Source organism: Peromyscus californicus, unplaced genomic scaffold (assembly GCF_007827085.1).
Source record: "Peromyscus californicus insignis strain IS unplaced genomic scaffold, ASM782708v3 Scaffold_7__1_contigs__length_154581171, whole genome shotgun sequence".
Taxonomy (NCBI): domain Eukaryota; kingdom Metazoa; phylum Chordata; class Mammalia; order Rodentia; family Cricetidae; genus Peromyscus; species Peromyscus californicus.
In genome coordinates, this window is record NW_026294595.1 from 127,283,773 (window position 1) to 127,302,661 (window position 18,889).

Below are 18,889 nucleotides of genomic sequence, written 5' to 3' on the forward strand. Positions count from 1 at the left end.
CTGTGCTGACCCTGTGCTTGTGTCCATCACTGTTACTGTTCTGAATATTCTGGGATGTTTCATTCTCCTCTTGTGGGCCATGTCCATGTTCTGCTGTGACCATTTTTGGCTTGGCTCCAGGAAACTTGCTTGTTCCCTTAGGTTCTTGAGTGAGTTTTTTGTTTTGTTTTGGTTTTGTTTTTTTGAGACAGGGTTTCTCTGTGTAGCCCTGGCTGTCCTGGAACTCATTCTGTAGACCAGGCTGGCCTTGAACTCACAGAGATCCATCTGCTTCTGCCTCCCAAGCGCTGGGATTAAAGACGTGCGCCACCACCGCCCGGCTCTAGAGCGAATCTTTTGAAGTATCCATTTTACTCCTCATCCTACCAACAGAGGTGATTTCCAGACTAACTTTTGTACACTAGTGAGAGTAAACAGTGTCTTTGTGTGATTTTAGCCCAGTGCCCTGGTTTTACACTGCTGGTTAGTTTTACCAACCCCCACCCTGCCATTTCCCTGTGCTGTTCTCTTAGGGGGACTCCGAGACCTATTACTTACATACTTCTGACAGCTGCTTTGCTTTGCCTCAGGCGCTGGGTAATATTCTAGAGTATGGAGACTCCTCAGTGTTATTCCCAGCCACTTCTGGAGTCACATGACTGCGCATGTGATGTCAGCGGTCAGGCAAAATGCTTAGTCACTCCAGGGCCTTACGTCCTACATAATCCATGTGCAGCGTGGTCACGTCATTTATGTGCATGCGTGGTGTAGCTACGTAAGCCCATGTACACATGCTCAAGGTGACCTATAAAAGCAGGCTCTGCCTGCTCCCCACTCTCTCTCCCTCTCACCAGAGGTAGCTCACATCTATACCTCTCCCTCTCCCTCTCTCTCTCTCTCTCTTCACACGCACACACACATGCACTCGCACACACGCACACACACACGCACACACGCTTTCTTTTTGGTAGGCCTATCCACCTCCACTCTTCCCCTTCCCTAATAAAAACTCTTACAGTGGGTTCCATTGTACCTCGTGTTTTCTCGTCCCGGTAAATAACACGGACAAATAAATAGCCGTCAGTTTTGTGTCTTCCATCTAGTGCAGTGTATTGTTCACTTGGGTGCCCACACTAGGGCCATCCGTTGGCTCTTTCTTACTGAATTTATACAAATTTTAATTTCTACTCTAAAATATGTCCGTGTTCTCGCCCTCTCCCTCCCCCGCCCCCTCTTCTGCAATGTGGTCTCACTGTGTAGCTCTGGCTGGCCTGGAGCTCACTATGTAGGTCAAGTTGGCCTTGAACTCACAGAAATCTGTCTGTCTGCTGAGATTAAAGGCATGCACCACCACCGCCCGGCTAGCTAAAGTTTCTTAAGAGCAAGGCCAAGGAGTTTATGGTTTCTGGGCTTTCGTTACTCTGGCCTTAGCCCCATCTGCACGCGGAAGGCTCTCAGTGTGTATAGCCTGCCCACAGCTGTCCTCTAGCCCCACAGCCTGCTTCTGACCACGGCCATCAGAATAGCCCTCCACCTTCCTTACCTCAGTGAAGCTAGACTCCTAGGAGTTATCCTTGCTTGCTCTTCCCTCCCTTTTTCTCGTCTCCTCAGTCCCAAGGCTTCTTGCTCTTACCTCATCAGAGCCTTTGCAACCCAGCTACCACCACATACACACACACACACACACACACACACACACCCCGATGTGCAGTAGCCTCCTGCCTGCCCTCTTCCAGGAATTCCTCCTGCTGCAGGGGTGCAGTCTTAAAACACAGTTTGACTGTGTGCACGCATGCTCCCTGAGGCTCTTAAGATCAAGCCTGGTTTTCTAACAGGGCTTTGAGGCTTTTGCATCAACCTCTGCTGGCTTTGTCTACTTCCTTATTCTACCCGCTTGCTAACAAAAGCCTTTTATTTTAAAGCAAATTCTTATATTCTTATTCTTTACTTCAGCTTTTTGTGTAGATGTCTCTTCAGACAAGAAGCTATCCCCAACTTCCTCCAAAAGTCTGACTCCTCTCCCATTAGTTCCTCAGACTTCCCTCAGGATAGCATCCCATACCATCTGGTTAAAGGCTGCTTGCTTGTCTGTGTCCCTTGGTGGGCTCTGAGCCTCGCAGTCCTCACTGACAGTAACATCTCCGGCCTAGGTTTAATATGTCTAGAGTGGGATTAGTATTCTGGATAAACAACCCAATAAAGGACTTGCTTAAAAAATAAACAAAAAACCCTGAAAGCCGCAGATGTCTCAAATAGCAGACCTCCGGAGTCGTCAGAGTGAAGTCCCATCCCGTTATGGCCAGGGTCAAACAGCAGACCTCCGGAGTCGTCAGAGTGAAGTCCCATCCCGTTATGGCCAGGGTGCATTTATTGTTCCCCAGAGTAGTTTCCTGCTTGTTTTGGGAGAGATTTTTTTTTTTTTTTTGACAATGTCTCAATATGTAGCCCAGGCTGGCTTGTAACTTGTAATCCTCCAGCCTCAGCCTCCTGAATGTTGGGACCACAGGCATGCATCATCATGCTTAGCTAGTCATGAGAGTGTCTTTCAGGTCTCCTGTGAGGGGTTCTGTTCTAGGAGAGACCACGGGATGGATTTTGCTTTGTTTCTCACTCAGGCCATGGAGAGTAAGCTGCTTGTTGGAGGGAAAAATATAGTAGATCATACGAATGAACAGCAGAAGATCTTGGAGCAGAAACGCCAGGAGATCGCAGAGCAGGTAACTTTGCGTTCTTGTGTGGGGAGGAAGGCGTGGACTGACGTGATTGAGGCCACAGACCTGACACCTGTGGTGTGAGACCAGCTCCAGAGGGAACGGAGAGGAGCTGTCAGCCCCATACTAGCCGGAGACCGACTGGGAGCATCCAGACCCATACTGTGTAGACGTGGTCGCTAGGGCAAGCTGATGAATTTTGTGGTATCGCTCAGAAACGTCGAGAAAGAGAAATCCAGCAGCAAATGGAGAGTCGAGATGAGGAGACCTTGGAACTAAAAGAGACTTACACCTCATTGCAGCAGGAGGTAGACATCAAGACCAAAAAGCTCAAAAAGGTAAGAGGTGGAGGTGCGGGGAGGCCTGGGGGAGGGGTCTTTGGACCCCCGGGGGAGGGGCCTTTGGACAGCCTTTCCTCATCTGTGTCTCCCCTGGCTCCAGCTCTTTTCCAAGCTCCAGGCTGTGAAGGCTGAGATCCATGACCTGCAAGAAGAGCACATCAAGGAGCGCCAGGAGCTGGAGCAGACGCAGAACGAGCTCACCAGGGAGCTCAAGCTCAAGTGAGTACCTGGTCGGCAGGGTCCTGCCGTCCACTCGGTCCGGGAAGACCTGTCCAAGGACAGCCCTCCTGCTTCCCGCCAGCTCACCCTCTGCCACCCACTGTCCCCTGCTGCTCCTGACAAAGGCACTTCATTTCAGCCTGTTTCTGTGAGGTCACCACCACACGATCTCCCGTTCCCTCCCCCTTATCTTCTCGCCCCTTTGAGAAGGTCTCCCTGTTCCCTCTCCCTCACCCTTCTTGCTCCTTTGAGATTCTCTGACCTCACCTGTCACTCAAGAGAGAATCTTTAATTACCTTTGTCATGAATTTTTTCCTGATTGGTCAAATGAACACCTTTGTCATCGATCAGAACACTATAAGAACGATTGTTCTTGGGCTGGAGAGATGGCTCAGAGGTTAAGAGCACTGGCTGTTCTTCCATAGGTCCTAAGCTCAATTCCTAGCAACCACATGGTGGCTCACAACCATCAATAATGAGATCTGGTGCCCTTTTCTGGCTTGCAGGCATGTTGTATACATAATAAGTAAATCTAAAAAAGAAAGAACCATTGTTCTCACGAAGTCTAGGCATCTTTTTTTTTTAAGACAAGGTCTCATGTCGCCCATTCTGGCCTCAGATTTGCTATGGAGCCAAGGATGGCCTTGAACTCCTGGTGGTATGCACCATCACACCTAGTTTATGTGGTGCTGGAGATCAAATCCAAGGCCTCGTGCAAGCACTCTACCAACTGTGCTGCGTCCCCAGGCCCCTGAGCAATGTATTTTTTAATGCTCTGTAGGTGATAAAGCAAAGCAGTATATGTCTGTCATCTCAGCACCTGGAAGGTTGAGGCAGGAGGATCACAAGCCCAACCCAGACTGTACAGTGAGATCTTGTCTTAAAAACAAACAACAACAATGAAAAAATCAGCTCTGAGGTGATGTTAGTGTTTCAATCAACCAACAAGCCAACAAGATGGATCTCTGGATCTTTTTTTTTTTTTTTTTTTTTTTCCGGAGACAGGGTCTCATGGTGTAGTCCTGGCTGACCTGGAACTCACTAGGTAGACCAGGCTGGCATTGAATTCACTGAGCTCTGCCTACATCTGCCTCTGCCTCATGAGTGCTGGGACACCTGGTCCTTTACCTGATACCAAGAGGTAACAGTACACACTGACAGGTGCATTCAGTATTATGGAAGGCCCACCTGCAGATACTTTGGGTAGCAAATGTATGCCCTAGGATGGATTCTGTGTCACCTCCCCCCTGCCACACACACACACACACACACACACACACACACACACACACACACACACACACACTTTTTCCACTCACATCCTTACTCTGCCTGAGTAGGAGTGACCTTTCCATATTTCTGGGACTATTTGTTTATTTGTTTGTTTATTTATTTTTTGGTTTTTTAAGACAGGGTTTCTCTGTGTAGTTTTGGTGCCTGTCCTAGATCTCACTCTGTAGACCCGGCTGGCCTTGAACTCACAGAGATCCGCCTAGCTCTGCCTCCCGAGTGCTGGGATTAAAGGTGTGCACCACCACCGCCCAGCTTCCTGGGCCTCTTAGCACCTGTCGGCGTGTACTGTTACCTCTTTGTTCAGGTAAGGACCAGATGTCTTTCATGTTTGTATCTCAGCTCTGTGGGTGGTGTCAGCCTATAGTACTTGCTCCGTAAATGTTTTCGGAGTGACTTGACTCTTATTTTTATTTTGTTGTTGTTGTTTTTGGAGAAAAGATCTCACTCTGGCCCAGGATGGCATCATAGACTCAAGGGAACCTCCTGCCTCAGTTTCCCAGGTAGCTGACGAAGTGTGCCACTGCCTGGTTCTTTGTGCATTCTTCATCTGTATTTATCTGTGTATTCTTACAGGCATCTTATTATAGAAAACTTTATCCCCTTGGAAGAGAAGAATAAAATTATGAATAGGTCCTTTTTTGATGAAGAAGAAGACCACTGGAAATTACATCCTATAACTAGACTGGAGTAAGTCACAGTTGACCTGAAGTAGACTTGCTGGAGGGAAAACAGAAAGAATGTTGCACAATGGGACTGGGCCACTGAGATGTGGAGAAAATGTACTGGAGCCTGCTTGCCTGATTTTGTGGCAGCTACAGGCCCAGGAGGTACAAGCTGGGTCCCAGTTGTGATATTAGAAACTTGGAGGCTTCATCACCCGTCAGCTAGTTAGTTATAGCCTTTCCCATGACCTCAAATTTTCCTGTTCCCTGTCAAGTGAGATGTGCTAGGCCATAGGACAGAGGGGTTATTTTGTGTGTCAGTCTATACCAGGGCCATGCTGGGAATGTGGAACTGTCTGTCAAGGATGCAGGGATGTTGGTGTGTTGGTGGATATGCTTGTCTGCTGTCTGAGAACAAGACGGTGACTGGGGTCCCCTCCAGGTTAGAGGAAGCCTGATGCCCACATCTGGATCAGATGGCACCTCAGGTAGAAAACCTAAGCAGTTAGCACCCGGCTTCCGGTCAGCCTTAGTCCTGGAAGTTACTGCTTTCAGTTCTCTCTGGCTTGGATTACTTCTCAGAGTACTCAACGAGTATTTATCCCATGGACCTGGGCCTGGCCTGTGGGGCATATTCCAGCAGGGCCTTAACCACTGTCATCCGTTTTCAGGAACCAGCAGATGATGAAGCGGCCAGTCTCTGCCGTGGGATACAAGAGACCCCTGAGCCAGCACGCACGGATGTCCATGATGATTCGGCCAGAACCCCGATACAGGGTGAGAAGATTATAGTTTTTTGTTGTTTTTTTTTTTTTTTTTAACTCTTTGTCTCTCTGTTCTTTGCTCTTTTGGGGGCCCACCACCCAGCTCCCAAACAAATCACATGGAATCTTATCCTTTTTTTTTTTTAATGAATGCCTGGCCTTAGCTTGACTTATTTCTAGCCATTTTTTTTCTTTCTTTTTTCTATTTAAAGATTTTTTTCATTTATTATGTATATCGTATATGTATTATGTATGCCTGCAAGCCAGAAGAGGGCACCAGATCTCATTATAGATGGTTGTGAGCCACCATGTGGTTGCTGGGAATTGAACTCTGGACCTCTGGAAGAGCAGCCAGTGCTCTTAACCTCTGAGCCATCTCTCCAGCCCTAGCCATTTTTTCTTAATTTAAACTATCCTGTCTACCTTTCGCCTCTGGGCTTTTATCTTTATCCTGTATACCTTTCTTTACTTCTTCCTCCGTGGCTTGCTGTGTAGCTGGGTGGCTGGCCCCTGGAGTCCTCCTTCTCTCACTCCTCGAGCTTCTCTTCCCAGATTTCTCCTCCTGTTTATTCTGTCTGCCAGTCCCACCTATCCTTTCTCTTGCCCCACTGTTGGCCATTCAGCTCTTTTTTTTTTTCAAAGATTTATTTATTTATTACATATACAGTGTTCTCCCTGCATGCCAGAAAGAGACACCAGATCTCATTACAGATGGTTGTGAACCACCATGTGGTTGCTGAGAATTAAACTCAGGACCTCTGGAAGAACAGCCAGTGCTCTTAACCCCTGAGCCATCTCTCCTCATTCAGCTCTTTATTAGACCATCAGGTGTTTTAGACAGGCAAAATAACAGAGCTTCACAGAGTTAAAGAAATGCAGCATAAAAGAATGCAACACATCTTTGCATCATTAAACATTTGTTCCACATAAACAAAGTAACACATCTTAAAACAACACAAGACTGTTCATGGATTTTAAAAAATTGTTTAAATGACATTCATTTTTTTAAATGTGTGCATGTGTGTTTGTGGGGACGGGGAGGCATGTACGTGCTTGCTACATACAGCAAGTATCAGAAGACAACCTGTGGAAGCTAGTTCTCTTCTTCTACCATGTGAGTCCCAGGGACCAAAGTCAGGTTGTCATGCTTCACAGCAAACATTTTAACCCACTGAGCCATTTCACTAGCCCCAGTGTGTGTGTGTGTGTGTGTGTGTGTGTGTGTGTGTTTTCTGAAGAGCTTAAGTTTGAGAAGTCCTCAGACACCATTATGCTAAGACACAGGGTGCGTACCTGACTTCCCCAGAGATCAAATAATACATGAAAGAACAAGCAGATGATGAATACTGAATGGAAAGGCAAGGAGGGTTGGGGGTGACTTACTCAGTAAAGTGCTTGTCTTTTGAGCAGGACCTGAGTTCAAGCCCCAGAAACCACACTCAAGCACACCATGGTCAGCGTGCAGAGGTCAGAAGACGACTTGCACCAGTCAGGTCTTTCCTTCCACCGCGTGAATCCTGGGCATTGAGCTTAGGTTAACAGGCTTGGTGCCATGCACCTTTACTCACAAACCACCTTGCCAGCTCTGGCAGTGTGCCCTGTAATCACAGTACTGTCTCTAACAGGAAGATTCCTGGGTCTTACTAGCCAGCCATTTTAGTCTAAATTGTGAGCTCCAGGTCAGTGAGAGACCCTGTCTCAAAGGAGGTGGGCAGCATTCCTGAAGATGACACCTAAGGGTGTTCTCTGCCCTCTACAGGCATGTACATACACCAGCGCCTGCAGTCACACACAGAGAGATTAAAAACAGGAAAAGTAGATGAGATTTAGAACCCCCAGACAAGGCGGCGGTGGGCAACAAGCTCCCTGTCCGCAGAGGCCAGTGGACGTTAACAGTTAAGGAAGCACTGACAGTTCTGTGAGACCTTTAGGAAGATGCAGATGTTTAATGTCGTGACATGGGCCTGTCCTAGGGACATTTAACCTGTATCAGTTGCATAGTCATGTAAAATGACATAATTGAGCACTGTTTAATGACCCCAAATACCTTGCAATAAAATACTTCCTGTCTGCTGGGTCTGTACCTGATGTCTGACTGTCCTCTCTAATTGAACTAGCCAATCTTCCCTGTGCAGTCGGTCCTGTTGTTTAGAGCACAGGTAGCTGGTAAGTGATGAACTGGGGGACACGATTATTGCTAAGTTGTAAAGCAGTTTGTACTATTCATGATGGCACACATCTGCAATTCAGCATGCAGGAAGTAACTAACTAAAGGCCAGCCTTGTCTATATAACATGTCCCAGGTAAGCCAAGGTTACATATAAAGACCTTATCTCAACAAACAAAACAAACAGAATTTTAAAAAGTTTGTGCTAGAAGTGTATATATGAATTAAAAATCTGGTGTGTGAAATATGTGGAAATGTGAACTGCTTACCCCGATTGGTAAAGTGTACTCAATTTAAACCTTCCTTCATTTTACTTAATTGTATTTTTGCAACTATCCATGGACAATCTGTATTAGTTTTGTAATGAAAGATTTTCACAGGATCAGTTCTATAGCTTATCCTGGCCTAGAACCGATATGTAGCCCAAAATAGCTTCAAACTCATGGCAGTCCCCCTGCTTCAGTCTCCCAAGCAGTGAGATTACAGGTGTGAGTCATCATAACTGGCTTCATTTAAAAATTAAAAAAAATTTTTTTTTTATCTCCTTCAAGCCAGAGCCAGACGAACTCGGTGCTGTTTGTCCTGGTGCTTAGTCATTTAAAATTGAGAAAGAAAAGCAAAAACTGCCTGTTATGTGGGGTTTTATATGAAGGAGGAAGGGCGGTGTCAGGCAGAAGCCTCAGAAACATTTTTCTAGCAGTTTCAGATGGTGCATAACTTGCCAGGTTTTTGTAATTGAGCCAAAAAAAAAAAAAAAAAGTCTTTAAAGTGCACAGATAAAATATTCGGCTTCCCAGGGGACAGACATAACCAAAAGTGGACTTGAAAGCAGTAACTCCCGGAGTTTGGTAATCAGTCTGCTTCACTGGAGAAATTCGGTGCACAGTCTGGATGTTGAAAACTGATGAATGGGGTTCTCTGGAGTCCTAAGGCTACACTTCCTGGAGGCAGTGGGCAGCAGCTGTGGGGGGGTGTGCTCTGTTCTCTCTGTACACTTGTCTTTGGAGCTAGGAAGGACTCATTCACCACATGATGTCTGTGATGGAGGCTGTTCACAAACCAGTTAGGAAGCAAGGCCAAAAACTGGTCCCTCAAGTGGAGCTCAAGCACATACCTTGCCCTGCACCTGCTTTCCAGGAGCACACAGATGCTGCTGCCTCCGAGCAGCTGGAACAGCTGTGACAACTATTAGTGATGACTGTTTTTCATCTTTGTACCTTTTCATATCTTTTTTTTAAAAGATTTATTTATTTATTATATATACAGTGTTCTGTCTGCACATATCCCTGCAGGCCAGAAGAGGGTGCCAGATCTCATTACAGATGGTTGTGAGCCACCATGTGGTTGCTGGGAATTGAACTCAGGACCTCTGGAAGAACAAACAGTGCTCTTAACCTCTGAGCCATCTCTCCAGCCCCCCTTTTCATATCTTATATGAGACATGCTTATTGCAAAAAAAAAAAAAAAAAACCAAACAAAAACAGAAAAATTCAGAAAAGCAAGGTAGAAAATTAAAATTACCCATTTTGAGTATGATGGCTCATACCTGGGAGGATGAGGCAGGAGGACTGCCATGAGTTTCAGGCCACTTTGTGTAGATAGGGTGTTTGATAGGGTAGAAGGAGATCACGCACATGCACACACATAGAGAGTTCAGAAGACAGCTAGAATAATCCATAAATAGCATTGAAAATAAGGCAAAATTGTTATGTGACAAAGAACATTATATAACCATAAAGGTTCTGAGAAGATACTAACACTTACAATCATGTATACTGCAAAACCCAGATACACGAAGCCAGACTGAATGAACTGAAGGAGAAACAGACAGGTCAAATGTAATCATTGGCAGCTTCACTACTCCATTTCCACTAATGGATAGAACAACTCAACAAGTAATTAACAAGGCAACAATAGAGCTGAACAATATCATAGACAGATTAAGCCTGATACCCATCTGTGAACACTTAACTCCCCACACCCCCCAAATAATTCAAAACATGCATATTTTTGTTTGTTTGTTTATTTGTTGTGTTTTTGAGACAGAGTTTCTCTGTAGCTTTGGAGCTTGTCCTGGAACTCACTGTGTAGACCAGGCTGGCCTGGAACTCACAGAGATCTGCCTGCCCCTGCCTCCCGAATGCTGGGATTAAAGGTGTGCACCACCACCATCCGGCAACAACATGCATTTTTAAAATACACACTGGATGTTGTGTTTACACCAAAGAATTGAAAATACATGTCCTAGTTAGCTTTAATTGTCAACGTGGCAGAGCTTAGAGTCAAAGCTTTGCTTAAAGAATTGTGTAGCTCAGATTGGCCTGTGGGCATGTCTGTGGGGAGTTATCTTGATTATTAATTGATGCAGGAGGGCTCATCCCACTGTGGTTGGCATTATCCCTAGGTAGGTGTCCCTGGGCTATATAAAAAAGCTAGCCAAGTATGAGACAGTGAGTGAACTAGCTGGCCAGCAGCATTTCTCCATGGTTCCCACTGTACTCCCTCACTGTTACTGCGTTCCCTGGTCAGTGTTAACGCTGCATGGACTAGCAAGCAGGCCTGCTTTCAGGTTCCTGCCTCAGCTTTCTGCCCCGACTTCCCTCGGTGATGGATTATGATCTTGAAGTGTAATATAAACCCTTTCCTCCCCAGGTTGTTTTTGGTCATGGCGTTTGTCACAGCAACAGAAAAGAACCTAGGACACATGTTCACATAAAAACTTAGATGTGATGAATTGTCATTGTAGCTTTGTTCAGTATTCAAAGGCCAGAACCAATCAAATGTCCATCAACTGATGAATGTACATGAATTGGGATATTTATGCAGTAACTTTTATTGGACATTAAAAAAAGGGAATGAAGCATTGGTCTGGATTGCAATATGGATGACTCAAACATAATATTAAATGAGATCTCTGAGTTTGGGGCTAGTCTGGTCTACAGAGCAGGTTCCAGGACAGCCAGGGCTACACAGAGAAACCCTGTCTTAAAAAAAACAAAACAACAACAAAAACACAAAACAAATGAAACAAAAACAAAATTAAATGAAAACACCAGACATCAAAGACATTCAAGATGTGAAGCATCTTGAATAGGTCAATCCTTAGACATGGAAAGCTTGCTAGTGTTTGCCATGAGCTATGGGAAGGAGGATGTAGGGTCAATATGTCATAGATAAAGGATTTCTTTTTAGAGTGAAAAAAATTCTGGAAATACCTTGTGATAATTGTACAGAATTATGAACATACTAAATACTACTGAATTTTACATTGTAAGATGGCTAACAGTGTATAGTATGTTTGTAGATTTTATTTTATTGTGTACAAACAAATGTATACACATGCAACTCTTTCACTTTAGGCAGGCTCTTTTTAAACATTTTTTTCTGTTACAGTTATTTGTGTGTATTTGGATGCACGTGTGTCATGACATGTGTGCAGCTCAGAGGACAACTTGTGGGAGTCACTTCTTTCTTCCCACTATGTGGGCTCCAAGGATTGAACTCAGGGCATCAGGCTTGGTAGCCAGCAGCACCTTTTGTTGTGAGCCATTTTGTCAGCCCTCCTGGGAGGCTCTTAATGGCAAGTAGTGGCAGTTCTGTTCTCAGAGGTTGTCTGGGTTCCTTGTACTTGCTGATGGCTGCTGTGCTTCTGCAGGCGGAGAACATCATGCTCTTGGAGTTGGATATGCCCAGCCGGACGACCAGAGATTATGAGGGCCCAGCCATTTCCCCCAAGGTCCAGGCTGCACTTGATGCAGCTCTGCAGGATGAAGATGAGATACAGGTGGATGCATCATCCTTTGAAAGCACTGCAAACAGAAAACCCAAGGCCAGGTGAGTGGCTTCTGGTGACCGGTTATCTGAAAGGACATATGAGCCAGGTATAATAGCGAATACTTTAATCCCAGCACTCTGGAGGCCCTGGTCCCAGCCCTTGTTTATTTTGGCTTGCATCCAAGTCCCTCCTCTCAGGTTTCATACCTCTCCTGGAAGGTGGGTTGGCCAGGCCTAGAGGGTCATGCTAGTCTAGTCTAGTGGGTTTATAGTTCAAAGAATTCTGGTTTTCAGGCCTTTGAGGAAAGGCCACCTTTGAATATACATGCTGCTTGGTAATGTCCATGTGTTTGACTTTTGCAGGCCTAAGAGTGGCAGAAAATCAGGATCCTCCTCTTCCTCCTCAGGAAACCCTGCATCTCAGTTTTACCCACAGTCTCGGGGGCTGGTTCCCAAGTAACCCAGCACCCCCTCCCAGGGGGGGAACAGCATTGTCTTCTGAGAGAAGAGCGAGCACAAAACTGCAGAGATGACTTGAGCCTAAACGCAGAACCATTCCCCTGAGGAGAAGAGATGGCCTCTGCAGATTAACCAACTCAATCTGCCCGAACATACTGGTCCTGATTTGGCACTCAGCTCCTCTGGGAAGTGTCCTTGAATTAGCATCTCAGAAATGCATGGGTAAGGTAAAGTGCAAAGTCCAAGTGGACAGCAAGAGAATGACCACAACCTTGCTTTCCTTCTTCCTCCCTTCCCACCCTCCCTTCCTCTCCTCTCTTCTAGCCTCTTCCTCACACCAGGTTCCCTTCTTGTTAAACAATATGGCGTTGAGGCCTCCTTAGGACCACATGTGTGGAGCCTTGGAGTAAAATGACAGTGGAATTGGGACAGAAAGCCCTAGAACTTGAACAGGTGCCTGCTTTTGTCAGGGGAAATGCGAGGTCTCACTTGGAACCAAGTCCCAGGACGGCACAACCAACGATCCAGCGTCCAGGCCCCGCATAGGAGTAGATCTGCCTGTGGAACCTGATGAATGAGGCACTGACTTCCAGTTCCTGTTCCAGAAGGACTTGGTGTTGGAAGCAATAGAAAAGACATTCCCTTTGCCTCCTGGGAGAGTTTGGGGAAATAGCTTTTTTCAAACCTCAAAACCATGACCGTCCTGTTAAAGAGATAAGTCTATAAACAGTGCCATGTCATCTACCATGTCACTTTACTCCTCGTTTGTCACCGTCTTTCCCCCAGTACACATGCTCTGAGCGGCCTTGTGTAGACAGACACACCTTGAGAGTGTGCCTGCAGGACGTGCTGCAAGGTGGGCCTCTGTGTGGGAGAAGGGAGGCCGGCTCTGCCTTCTCTGATGGGACTAGAGTTGGGGGAAGGCCTCGGGAAGGGGCACTCGTGAATTCCCCATTTGGGTCCATCCTGTCCTAAGAGCAGAAGGGTGAGCAGGCAGATGCAGAGCTGAAGGCAGGAGACCCAGAGCAAGGGGAAGGGAAGACAGAAATGGAAGCAAAGGAATCCTGTCTGCCGGGAGCAGAAAACCCCCCGACTCCTAGAAGTGTGGCTCCCCTAGGTGCTGGCATGAAGAGGCTCTGAGGGAGCAGGCTCAGAGGAGAGTTCACACTTCCAGTTTACATAGACTAGTGTGCTTTGTAAGTTTTAGTTCTTCATATTACGGCCCCTCGAGCTTTGTTTTATGTTGGTCCTTAGGTGACAGTTACTCATTTTTCCCAAGAGAAATGCATGAGTGTGTGGGGCTGTGTGTGCACAGTGGTGCCTGTGCTCTGGGTGTGTCTGTAAGAGAATGAAAACTTGCTCAGTTTTAGAAATACTCCAGCGTGCAGTCTTTGCCTTTGTCTGTGGTGAAGGCTCAGTGAATGGCTGATCCAGGCTAGAAGCACGCCCCCATGTGTGTCTGGGTCCATGATCCAAGCCTGAGAGGACAGTCTTGAGTCCCCAAGTCTGCCACACTGGTGCACCTTGCTGGCACGGTGCCAACTCAGGTGGGCCTTGAGATGCATTTTTAACTCAGCTGCTCAGTCTCCAGGTACACTTCTGGATCAGAACCCAGGGAGAGGAGGAACTAGCAAGGGCAATGTCTTGACATTCTCCAGAATGGAGATCCATTTATCCCTATGTTAGTGAGCATTCTCCTGAGCCCAGAGCCCTATTCAGCAGTTCCTGGGGTATAATGGAACCTGTCCTTATCTTTTCTGGGGCTCAAACCCTGCTTCTTCCTTATGTACTAAGAATTTGCCTGTTTGAATAGGAACCAAATGATGAGATGTGTCGTCTAAGGTGACTGGCTGCTGGCGACACTGTCTCTCTTACCACATTTCCTCACAGCTAATCTGAATTCTGTAGACTGAAAACATCCGTGTAGCAAAGCAAAGGATTGTAAACTTCAGGTAATACCATACCTTAATACTGGTGTCTTGAAGTGGCTAATGTGATGGGGGGTGGTTAAGTGATAATAGAACTTTCCAGCCCAAAGAAGAAAGCCAGCCGACAGCCATGAGGATTAAGGCAAGCTTTGCCCTGTCCTCCGCTGTGTTCCTACAGTGGTCTGTGGAGACCAGGTAGAAGGGCCACCCATGTGGCAATGAAGCTGTCTCTTCCCGGTAGCCTCTGGTGCTTCTCTTCTCTCAACATGGATCCGATACTGAAAAGAGCAGATTTGAAAATGTCTGGCTGCCCCCAGAAGGATGCTGCTTTGAGTTCTGAATCGAGCTGAGAGGAGAGGACATATCAAGCTCCCTGAGGGACCAGAGCTTTATGCTGATAGTTATCTAGAATGTTCTGGGATGCTGGAAGGCCTTCATGCCTGCAGCAGCTAGTGTAGTCTAGAAACAAGTCTTTAAAAGGATCTAAGAAGACCATCTGGAAGGTGTTTGAAGCTGCGTATACAATCCTCATCAGACTCTCTTTTCCTCTAATCAGTAGAATGACACAATTTCCAGACCCCTAGATTCAGAATCAGAGGCCACAAATCATAGGCATGAAGCACTTTCTTAAGACTGACCCGTGTTGAATTGCTCCCTGTCTGATGCCTGCATGCTGCTTGAATTGCTCCACCTACACTTCCGTGACCAAGGGTGCCAGAGTGTGGTACAGCTCAGGCACGGACCACTGTCTGCCCTCCTGACTCTTGTTAAGTCCTCCTTCACTGAATGTAGACTCTGCCAAGTTCCTGAGACACATCGATTCCCTGCTAACATAGGCTATCAGTTCTGCCTCACTTTTGCCTCTTGAGTTTGAGGAGTACCGTGAACACCTTGGACCATCCAGACACCATCCGTGGATGAAATGGGCTACTAATGTACTCTGAAAGCCATAATGCAAAAGCTCTGAGGGAACAAGCTGAGAACAGCATGCCCCACAGTTGCCAGGCAAGTCTTGGTCTGGTACTTTGGGATTCTGGCACCTTCCTCTCTGTCCCGTCTCTTGAATGAAATGCTTCTGAGGTGATTTATGAAAAGAATGATGTGGGCAGGCAGAAGGCGGGGGCTTGACGGCTCTTTGGAGTTACTGATGATCTTGACCTTCTCTTTGGCTGTCTTTAGACAAAGGAGCTGCCAATACTTGGGACTCTTAAGTTTTACAATTGATATTTATTTGTATTATCTCTTTGTCTAGCGATGTACAAGTGATTCTAAACTAAGATGTGTAATAAAAATCAATCAGATTTATTGGATCTACAAAAAGGTGTCCTTGTAAATGATTAGTGCCTTTTAACGAGACTTGCCTGTAGCTGATGTGCTGTGATTCCCTTTCAGTGTTTAGACCGTTGTAGTTAGAGGAGGAGAACACCAGCACTGAGTTGTAATACTGACATTTGAAAAATAGAGCTAGGAGGCGAGAGTGAGGCCAGGCCTGGAGGTGGCTTAGTGCTAGAGCTCTTGCCTACCGTGCAAGGCCCTGTCTTTGATCTCCAACATCACCAAAAGGAAAGAAGAATAGAAGGAAAGGAAGAGACAAAAATGTGTGTTATGTTTTTGTGGCAGTTCCTGACCTGAAGTACTTGGGCCTGGGCGAGAGGCATAAAAATTTTCGACTTCATATTTTGTTTTTAAAGTTCTTTTGAAGCTATTATACTTTATACAATTTATTTTAAAATATATCCATGTCTCTCTTAAAAACAAAATGTCATGTTGTTTACCATTAAGAAACCAAAATGTCAAAATCAGAATCAGGCCTCATGTCTTGTAGATTCTTGTATCGAAAGGCATGCTGGGTAAACTTGAGCAAGTTGAGCACCTCCTCCAGAGAAATGGGACCAACAGAAGGAGCCTTGGGTTAATTCCTCTGCTGTTGCTGTGATAAAATTCAGTGGCCAAACACAACTTATAGAAGAAAGAGTTTATTTTGACCTGCAGTTTCAGAGAGTAAGAGTCCAATATGGCAGGAAGCTCAAAGATCACATCTCAGCCACACACAGGAAGCAGAGAGGAAGAACTGGAAGTGGGCAAGGCTATAAACTCTCATAGCCAACCTCCAGTGACCTACTTCTTCCAGCAAGGCTCCTCAAAGTTCCTAAAGTTCCACAGCCTCCCTAAACAGCTGCCAACTGGGGACGGAGTTTTAAATCCATGAGCCTATGAGGGACGGTTCTCATTTAGACTACCCACCAAAACCCCAGACTTGGGACTCTGAGCTAGGTTTGAATTCTAGCACTGACATTGCTCTCTAGCTCTGTGAGTCTGAGGAAATGAATTCACTTCTCTGGATTTTGGAGCCCCTATCTGTCAGGTGGGGTGAGAATATCCTTACAGGGCCCTTCTGAAGATTAGTAATATAGTGAAAGCAACCAGCACAGTGTGTGCCCCAGAGCAACATTCAACAGTGTGGTCATTGCCACAATAAGGCCATTTGTTTAGAAAGATGTGATAAACAATCTATATCCCAGGAAACGAGGAGCCAGTACTGAGCAAACCAGCTTTACATTTGATATTAACCGAAGACTTAGAAACCATCTAAAGAAAAGCAGCTAATCATTTAACAATTATCAAGTACCTATAGTGTACCAAGCTAGTGTACAAGTGTAACACTAAGAGTGTTCCTAGCACATAGAAAAGGGACAGTGTTTGTACTTTATAGGGAAAGTGTTAACCAAAAGAATATAATTAAAGGCTTTAATCCCAGCACTCAGGAGGCAGAAGCAGGTCGAGTTCTGTGAGTTCAAGGCCAGCCTGGTCTACATAGCAAGTTCCAGGCTAGCCAAGGCTGTTATACAGAGAAGCCCAGTCTTGAAAACCAACAAACAAAAAAACCCAAACAGTAACACCAAAACCCAGAATTTTCATAAATTCCACGAAATAGCATGACAATATAGACTATAGTTAGTAAATAAAGGATGGGCTTCTGAAGAAATGAACTGGCGGTGAGGGCTGGAGCACAGGAGTGAGCTGGACACGGGAAGAGGGCAGGTGGGCGCAGCACTGGTGGAGGAGGTCCTGTAGAAAAGTGCCGATGCACTTCTGGTGGTGCTGAGGCGCATGTGCAGTCCTTGCGGGTGCTGAGCAAGCACTCTTCGACTGAGCTGCTACCTCCAATCCCCTGCAGTCCTTTACCCTCACCAGGGGGTAAAGTCTACAGAACTTCTCCCGGAAGGTTATGTAGCACAGAACTCTCAAAATGCCAACAAGAAATTCACACGTGAGCTGGAGAGATGGCTCAGCAATTGAGAACACCATTGCTCTTCCAGAGAACCTGGGTTTGATTCCCACCACTCAGTGGTGGCTCAGAACTGTATCTCTACTTCTGGGGGATCCAAGGCCCTCTTCTGGCCTCCCCAGGCCCTAGGCACTCAGACATATATGTAGGCAAAATGCCCATTAACATAAATAAAAAGTTCACACAGCACTAAGACAGTGACTTGTGTGACTTAGGCAAAGTTTGTTTTTCTTCATAAAATATACTCAAATTATGTGTAGTATGCTTTTACTTCTCAACCCATTCCATAAAGGAAACCCACCCAGACCCTGCCCTGAATAATAAGTATTAATGGAGAATAGTCAGAATCTACTAACTAGAAATCAAGTGCTTGAAGGGCAATCTGAATTGTGTGTTCGTAAAGTATATTAGAACCCTGAATTGCACCAGGGACTGTCTCAGTGAAGATAGACGTAGGACAGGGTACTCAAGTGACTTGGATATTCCTGCCAATTTAGTTGTATTTTCATCTTAGACATTGTTTTAAAAATTTATTTGAGAAACTACTAAATCTTGGAGACTGCTTTGAATTTCACACTGGTCATTTAATCTTGGGGCTTCTGATTTTGGCGGGCCCTCTTAGACTAGAGTTGCCATCTGATTGACGTTTACGCTGAGAATTTGGTATCCAAGAACCATGCAGTGGTCACATCTGCCAGCGGAGCTGTTGGTGACATTTGTCACGTACGTAACTGTGGCTCTTGCAGCTGCTGTCGCCTCAGCCTTGGTTTCTGTCACTAGGTTTGTGGTTAACCAGCCCCTGGCCGCTTCAGTTAGGCAAGCCAACTGGGGACGTGCTGGCCGGGTGGACGTGTGCAGAGGCAGAGGTCTCTTGCTGCAGCTCTGGGGACCATGCAGCCCATCGGTACCTGGTATCTACACACTGTGTGCTAGGAGTCCTGTTGCCCAGGACACAGGGAGAGCAAGAGATGTACTGTGACCCTTCCGAGCAGGTCGGGGTATGTGTCAAAAACAAAGGGCTTGGAGTTTGAGTGACTGCTACCTTTGAGATCTGCCCCTTGCTTCACACTGCCTTCCCAGACCTTTGAGGCTAGGTGGTACAGTCTCCATTTGGCTCTCGTTCTGTTGGCAGTTTCATACATGTGCTCTCTGCCTAAAAACATTCTTTCTACTCTGCATAGATAATCCCTACTCATCTCTTAGGTACCAGGGTAGGGTTTTTTTTGTTTGTTTGTTTTGTTTTGTTGAGTGTCCATATGTAGCTCAGGCTGGCCTTTACTTGAAATCCCCTTGCCTTGGCCTC

The 18,889-nt window shown here is 46.0% G+C and overlaps 1 protein-coding gene across 4 annotated transcripts in view; it reads left to right on the plus strand.

Moving 5' to 3' along the window:
• Nucleotides 1–13,113, plus strand: part of Kif3b (kinesin family member 3B) — a 41,342-nt gene extending 28,229 nt beyond the window's left edge. For all 4 annotated transcript variants that reach the window (XM_052725677.1, XM_052725679.1, XM_052725681.1 and 1 more), the window contains 7 exons: nucleotides 2,595–2,696; nucleotides 2,906–3,028; nucleotides 3,132–3,250; nucleotides 5,117–5,230; nucleotides 5,877–5,982; nucleotides 11,792–11,970; nucleotides 12,274–13,113. In XM_052725677.1, coding sequence (XP_052581637.1) covers nucleotides 2,595–2,696; nucleotides 2,906–3,028; nucleotides 3,132–3,250; nucleotides 5,117–5,230; nucleotides 5,877–5,982; nucleotides 11,792–11,970; nucleotides 12,274–12,370 — 840 coding nt within the window. In that variant the 3' untranslated portion in view covers nucleotides 12,371–13,113. The remainder of the gene's footprint in view (nucleotides 1–2,594; nucleotides 2,697–2,905; nucleotides 3,029–3,131; nucleotides 3,251–5,116; nucleotides 5,231–5,876; nucleotides 5,983–11,791; nucleotides 11,971–12,273) is intronic.
• The last annotated feature ends 5,776 nt before the right edge of the window (nucleotides 13,114–18,889 follow it).